Genomic DNA, 8,328 nt, shown 5'->3' on the forward strand with positions numbered 1-8,328 from the left:
TAGACTAACAAAAGTCATATCAACAGACACAGAAGACTAAGTAATAGACTAACAAAAGTCACATCAACAGACACAGAAGACTAAGTAATAGACTAACCCCAGTAAAGATGATGTGAATGGATATCACATACTTTTCTAACGGGGGCCTGGTGGTTAGGGAGCTCGACTAGCAATTTGAGGGTCGCAGGTTCGAATTCCCGTCACAGAACATATTCGTACTTTCAGCTGTGGGGGCCCTATAATGTGACGGTCAAGCCCACTATTCGTTGGTAAAAGAGTAGTTCTTAGTTGGCGGTGGATGGTGTTTATTAGCCGCTTTCCGTCTAGTCTACCACTGCTAATTTAGGGACGGCTAGCGCAGATAGCACTCGTGTAGCTTTGAGCGAAATTCAAAATAAACCAAACCTTTCTGGCGATAAAACCAAGGATTGAATCTCGTCACCTACTACTACTACAAACAGTCCTTCTTAGGTCTTCCTTGAAGATGACAGCCGAAGCATAGGATGTAAATTAATTAGTAATTACTCTTTTGCAATAATAAAAAATATTAATAACATATCCTTGCCACAACTCCACCGTGGAATGTGCGTGCTAATATGAGAATCATCTGGGCGTTAAGAATAACACCATATTAGATCTGTTTAATACTTGAAATTTAGGCGGGAAAGGTTTCCATAGATCTGTTGTTATATTCTTCAATATTTCTTAAAACGTTCGATTTTCCTTGATGATTATTGGAAATAAAACTATAAATAATGGTCTAACATCAATGATAAATATTACGCTATACTACAAAATTCTTTTCTGTTTTTTTTAAACATTTCTATTCAGTTGTCCAATACTATTTCAAATCAGAAGTGTTTAAAACATAGAAGTTTAGATTCGGATAATTATCTCCGCCACCGAAAGTGGACGGAGGTCATATTTTCACCCCTATGTGTGTTTGCCAACAAGATTTCTTGAAAATGGCTGAATAGATTTGCTATACATTTGGACAATGACTCAAATTAGAAGTGATTAGTTTTTGTACGGTCACGGTCACGAAAATCCAAAAAAAATCCCTATCTGTTAACATGGGGACCGATTTTTCACACTATCTTTGCTATATAACTCAGTCAAAAATGATCGGATTCCGATGAAACTTGATAGACATAAGTAGAATATTAGTCATCATTGTACTGTCAAAAATGGTCTGTTTCCGTTCATAACGACGAACATACAGACACATATGTGCTCTACTGTGTGCCCCTCTAGGTAGCCATGTTTCAGCGTTCAAACCGTCACTAATAAATAATAATAATATTTTCACAACCATTCACAGTCTTGGGATATCCTGACGTCACTCATTACCGTTATTTCAATAGAATGAGTCAGCAGATATTTTGTCGGCAACTCACATCTTGAACGCCCCCCAGTGGTACAGGGGTATGTCTGCGGACTTAAAACGCTAAAGACCGGGTTTTGATACTCGTGGTGGGCAGAGCACCGATAGCCCTTTGTGTAGCTTTGTGTTTAACTACAAACACATCTTGAACACGTATAAAAAAAATGCTGTCATAAACGATATTAATATTCATGATATTAATATCTTCAATCTATATAATTTAGGAAATTTCCATTTAGCCGAGGTATTATAAATGTTATACAGAATCATCACTAAAAATTGTTGGACAAATTTGTTAGTAATTTTTACGTTCCTAATGTTTTTGGGTATTTCAGTTGAGGTGTGTAAAATTTATCAAATACGGAACAGTATCTTTTGAAAAGCATCTTATTGGCAATAGCGGATGGGTTAACTCCTTTGAGCTCAGTTAATAGAACAGTCATCTCGTAGGCAAAAGATCTTTGGTTCAATTCTGCTTGCAGGAGACGAAACAACTGGATTACGAAAATAAAACATTAATAGAAGGAGTATTTTGTTGTAGTTCAAGTCAAAAACTTTTTGTAATTGCAAATGTACTTCAAAGACCGTTCCAAATAACGAAGGTAAAATAAACTAAACTAAGACTTATGAATGTATATTAATATTGTTAACTGTTCACTATCATGTCAGAAATAATATATTTCTCTAATCTAAATGTAAAGGTCTGGCAACTCTACCATAATTCTTTATGTCATAATGTTAGGCCGAAATAGATTTGTCACGCGATTCATGAAAAATCACGAAACCAAACGTTTTAAGTACATACAGATTTCTCTGTGCCTATTAAAAGCATGTCATCTAACCAATTTTGGCAATGGAAATAATATCGAATGCTTGCTACTGAACTGAATGTTACGTTAAATAAGACGTAAAACAAATAGTTTAAGAAATACCGGTTATTACGCGCAACGCTGGTTGGAATAATTTCTCTAACCCTTAACTACAATACTTTCATAAATAAACAATATTGAAAAAGTTTAATAATAGGTTGAGAAATTATATTGATATTAATAATATTATGTAGAGTACGACGTTTTATTCGAGCGTTTTTGACACAGGTACAACTGGAAATATATAGACGTACGGTTAACAGCAGAGGAGGTGCTGAACAGAGGAGAAGGAGTTTGTAAAGACTATTGCAGATTATTTAGTGAAATGTGCAGGTAGGGTTTAATTTCTTTTCTTTTGTTCTATTCGGGGTTCTTTTATTTTTGAAAAATACATAAAAAATATCAGAGGAAGCTAAAAGTGGTTAATATATATACAAAATATAGAAATAATAGAACAGGTTGTTACGTTTACACACACACATAAAAAGTGTTTTTATTTCGTTTTTATCGAATCTGGTTAATTCTTGCAATGAAGTAAGCTAAAATGAACTTACATCATTCTAATCTGATTTTGTGATATTAAGATTTGGTAACGTTTGTCTTTCTTAATATCACAAAATCAGATTAGAATGATTTTTGATAAAACAGACGTTACCAAATCTTAATATCACAAAATCAGATTAGAATGATTTTTGATAAAACAGATGTTACCAAAATTTAATATCACAAAATCAGATTAGAATGATTTTTGATAAAACAGACGTTACCAAATCTTAATATCACAAAATCAGATTAGAATGATTTTTGAATTTTGGTAACGTCTATTTTATCAAAAATCATTCTAATCTGATTTTGTGATATTAAGATTTGGTAACGTCTGTTTTATCAAAAATCATTCTAATCTGATTTTGTGATATTAAGATTTGGTAACGTCTGTTTTCTCAAAAATCATTCTAATCTGATTTTGTGATATTAAAATTTGGTAACATATGTTTTCTCAAAAATCATTATAACCTGATTTTGTGATATTAAGATATGGTAACATCTGTTTTATCAAATTATTGTGATTATTTTCATATAAAACAATTGTTTGTTCATAGTCCCCTGGTGGAACAGCGCTAATTTGATGGACTTAAAACGCTAAAATCTCAGGTCTGATTCCCCGTGATTTGCTATAAAAACAAACAAACAATCTATATGTGAATAATATTGTCCACTTAACAAACTTTACCACTAAAACAACACTAGCTAGTTGAGCGGAAACATTTTAATAAGTTATACCTTCTTCGTTCACACCCAAACGGAGTGAATCCAACAAATTAACATATATCGGTTGTCGATATCCTACACGTTTCTAACATTGTTACGAATTAATATATATCAGTTGTCGATGTCCTACACGTTTCTGACATTGCTATAAATTAACATATATCAGTTGTCTATGTCCTATACATTTCTAACGATGTTGCGAATTAATATATATCAGATGTTGATGTCCTATACGTTTCTAACATTATTTAGCCTAAATACACAGCAATTACGAAGTTCGAAAGTTGGATGTTGCTTCCTCGGAATACAAAAACGTATCTATTAATAAACCGATATTCTCTATCAACAAATATCAACGGTCCTACTGGAGAGTCATATTAACAACTTTCGATGTCTACTTTTATAGAATCTAGGACAACTAGACACCTAAAAAAATGACGAAGTAGGACATTTAGACACCATTGTTTCTTATAAAATAAAACAATAATTATAACAGATATGTTCCACGTACAACATTATATAAGCATATAAAAGATACACACACACACACACACATATATATATAAGCCTAATACATTATCAGGTATTTTACTTCATTATATGATAGCATATAAAACTATTGGCTACCTTTGGATCCAATGACGTTATTAAAAATTAAATGGTTTAGTTTTCATGCTATTATGAGCGCAAATGGTTAGAAAACTGACCACGTGAATTCAAACCTGTCCTTTACTCCATTATATCTATTTTAAGTATGTTGCGAAGTTTTAAAAGTTTTAACACCCCTCTAAAATTATTAGGTGTCTAAATGCTATACTTCCTCATTTTTTTAGGTGTCTAGTTGTCTAGCTACCACTTTTATAACATATTTTGTTCAAAGTACTTTAAGTAATGTGCAATGAAAAAAAAATATACATTGGTTAAACTGTCCTTGTAGAAATTTATCATATCTGTATTGCATTTGAAAATTGCCGTAATAACATTATATAAAAAGATCCTTGAAGGTTCCTGCTAACGTTTAATTTGTAGCATTTACGATATAGACTATAACAATACATATTTTCCCGCTAATTTTTTCAGATTCGCCAGCATACGGGTAAAAACGTTACAGGGATTTGCCAAGGGCCACGATTATAGACCAGGTCACCAGTTCCATCCTGGAGAAGACGTGACGCATGCGTGGAACGCCATCTTTATTTTTGGTGCATGGCGTCTGATTGATACCACGTGGGGAACAGGTACAGACCATTTAGTTGAAATCTTTCCCACGGGTTAATAGCACAAAAATAACATTTATTATTTTAATTTCACAAATGTTAAAAACTCTTGGTTTAAAGATTCTTCGGGTAAAGTGACAAAGCAGTGGGTCCTGTTTGGTAAATTGAACTGAAAAATAACACTTTTGTTTTTTAGGCATGCCGAAGTTTGATTAATACTTTGTATTTGTTTTTGCACTGACGTACTATAGGCCTTCTTGTAAGCGGTTGTTTTGTTTTTATTCTCTGAGGTTGTCAAGGTTATCCACTTTATGCCTCTCTTCAACTATAATAAGTTTTTTGTGTTTTTTTTATCTTATGGTATAATATTATTATTTCCACTTGCTATTCTTCTTATCATAAGTACAGTGTTGGAAATTGAAGTACGTAAAAATAGACTGTCTGAGAACAGATTCTGTAGTTGAACAGCGTTGATATGCCTCTCTGGTATTCTCAGGTGCACTGACTTCCCTGAAACCAATCGGATAGGATCCTCATAATAACGGGAGGTTCGACCACAGAATGTTAAGCGAATTTAAACTATATTTTCAGATTTTCAGTGAGTTGTGAAAAATAGAAGAGATTGGAGACAGTGTGTAGCAATGTAAAAAATATTAATTCAATAAAACAATCAAAGGTGGCGAATATAACGAAGGACGGTGTTTTTACTAGATACTGAGAGGTCTATGATAGCTCCAAGAAGAAAAACAGTTATATAATGACAAAATAGAGCATTATATACACTACAATAATGCCGTTCTTTCCCACGTGCGTGCGCTACACACGTCACTGATGATAATTCTCATCGAAAAATAAGCAAGGTTGTAACCTCAAGGTATCAGGTGTCTGCCAATGGAAAATATTGCTGTCCACTTCGATATAGCATGTTCATCTCTACATTGTAAAGGATAATAGGTAACTAGGGAAAGAAGAACTTTGCTACTTGCTTGATAAAGGTTCTAAGTTAAATCTAAAAATGCTAATCGCCACGACAATTTTGAAAAGTATATGTGAAGCTTAGAGCTTACTTTACTAAGTAAAGGGTTAGAAAACCTAGTATGCATATATTCTATACAAGTATAATAAAAAAAGTAAAATTTTATAAAGACAAGTAGGGATCGATATATACGTAATCTAGTTAGCTATAGTTATATAGAAAGTTGTAATGTTACAAAAAGTATTGAAACAAAGTAGTCAAAACTACAAAAACTGAGTTACTTAATATTTATAAAAAATTATCGCTAATTTGGCAAATAACTGTAATTATATTAGTCTGAATCTGAAATAGTGAAATTTTGATTCACTTCATAAACACGTATATAGTGATTTAGGTGGCATTATAAGTACAGTAAGCTTTAGGTTTGCTCAGCAAATACTGTGAAATAGTCATTATTAATATTCAGACATTTTAAAGGTGGTTTTAAACTACCGATTTTATTGGCCGCCATTTTGTTTCATCAGTTAAGGACTACCGTTCTTACCGCGTACGTACGTATAGTTTTGGAAATTTCAAACAAATCATATTTGTTCTATTTTTAAAACATTTACTGGTAATTCTGTGAATTTTGTACTTAATGTCTGATTGCCTTGAGCATGAACCAGGCTAGTTTGTAATGTATAGTATTGTATATAACTAACCTAACTGGTTGATTTTGGATAAGTAGGTTGGTACAATTTATTGACAAACACAGACAAGTCATATATTTTATTGACCAAGTAGATGTTTTGTAAATGTTAACTCTGTGATCGTAATAGGCACAGTAATGGCCATCTATAACACTGCTTTTGAAATTTGGAATTTTCAAGAAAAGGTATCAGTTTCAGGTTCCAGATAAGAAATGAAATATTAAAACATGTTGTTTTTTGTTTGTTTTTACTGTTATGTATCTAAAAGTAAACCTGGCAATGGAAGCGTTATCTAAAAACGCAGCATACGTTTTACTTCACACCTAAATTCAGGTGACTGATTCCCGTTTTTCTATATTTATCCATATAGTGTATATATATATGTATATAGTAGCGTGCGAGTCAGAAATTCATGGTTCGCGTCACGTTGTCACAACAACACATTCCGAACTTAGGGGCCGTGGGTGTGCTATAAGAATGACGGTCTAATTCCATTGTTAGGTTAGAGAAGAATAACCATTAGTTGGCGGAAGAGTGAGGTCGCCGAGGGTCAGCGGTAAGTTTATAGACAATTCGACGCTAAAATCCAAGGTTCGATTACTCGCGGTTAACATAACGCAGATAGCCTATTGTGTAATTTTGTGCTCAAAACAAACAAATCCATCTAGTCTATCAGTTCTAAACTAGAGACGGATGTGTGCTTATAGCCCTCTTGTAGCGGATATGTGCAGATAGCTCTTGTGTAGCGGCTATGTGCAGAGAGCCCTTGTGTATCTTTGCACGAAAATTCTAAAATCAAACGAACAAACAAAGTGTAATGCTTTTTCAACTGACTGGCCAAGCATGGCCAGGTGGTTAGGCGCTCGACTCGCAATCTGCGTGTCGTGGGTTCGAATCCCCGTCCCACCAAACATGCTCGCCCTTTCATCTGTGGGGTCGTTATGATATAACGGTCAATCCCACTGTTCGTTGGTAAAAGAGAAGACCAAGAATGGGCGTTAACTAGCTGCCTTCCCTCTAGTCTTTCGTTGCTAAATTAAGGACGGACAATGCAGATAGCTCTCTTTGCGCAGATAGCTTTGCGCGAAATTAAAACCAAACCTTCTCAACTGACTAGATAAAAAAGTAACTCAGTCCTGAAAAACGTCTTCTAACTAAACAACCCTAACACAGCAGACATGAAATCCCTTCCAAAAGAAAACATGTTTTATATATATATATAAAATTTAACTTGACATAGAGGTTAATCAAAAAAATACCACATCACAAAGTATGACCCTCTGCATTCAGAGCGTTACAAAAGAAGATATATTTTTTTTCAAACACAGACATCTACATTATCGATAGTTTTATCAATACTCAAACTGTACGGTAATCAGAAAGTGTCGTCATGGCAATTTTCTTGAGTTCGATGTAAAAGTTTCTGTTATGATAATCAACGATTGCCTTCCTTGCGCTGGCTGTATTTTCCAAGCCACTAATCTGCCTCGCGCTACCGTAAGAAATCAATCTGAACCATCATCATGGCGTTGTTGTTCTGCGTTGTGTTCGCGACAACACGCCCTTTCAGAACATAGAAACAAATATCAATACATTGACAAGGAGTTGTTTAAAAACAATTAGTTGAATTTATCTAATATGTGTATAGTTTTGGGGTAAGGACACAAGTCAGTATTTGATAAGTTTAATAGAGACTATGAAATAACAGGGTCAATTAAGTCTTTTTTCTTGATAATTCTAGATTATATATTTTTCTTGATAATTCTAGATATTTTTCTTTATAATTCTAGATTATATATTTTTCTTGATAATTCTAGATATTTTTCTTTATAATTTTAGATTATATATTTTTCTTGATAATTCTAGAATATATATTTTTCTTTATAATTTTAGATTATATATTTTTCTTGATTATTCTAGATTG

The 8,328-nt window shown here is 33.3% G+C and overlaps 1 protein-coding gene across 1 annotated transcript in view; it reads left to right on the plus strand.

Moving 5' to 3' along the window:
- The window catches only part of LOC106464746 (kyphoscoliosis peptidase-like), a gene marked incomplete at its 5' end in the record, with an annotated part of 20,724 nt that overhangs the window by 2,429 nt on the left and 9,967 nt on the right, over nucleotides 1-8,328 (plus strand). The window contains 2 exons of the mRNA XM_022392536.1: nucleotides 2,482-2,586; nucleotides 4,603-4,760. Coding sequence (XP_022248244.1) covers nucleotides 2,482-2,586; nucleotides 4,603-4,760 — 263 coding nt within the window. The remainder of the gene's footprint in view (nucleotides 1-2,481; nucleotides 2,587-4,602; nucleotides 4,761-8,328) is intronic.

The sequence above is a fragment of the Limulus polyphemus genome, unplaced genomic scaffold, assembly GCF_000517525.1.
Source record: "Limulus polyphemus unplaced genomic scaffold, Limulus_polyphemus-2.1.2 Scaffold1733, whole genome shotgun sequence".
Taxonomy (NCBI): Eukaryota; Metazoa; Arthropoda; class Merostomata; order Xiphosura; family Limulidae; genus Limulus; species Limulus polyphemus.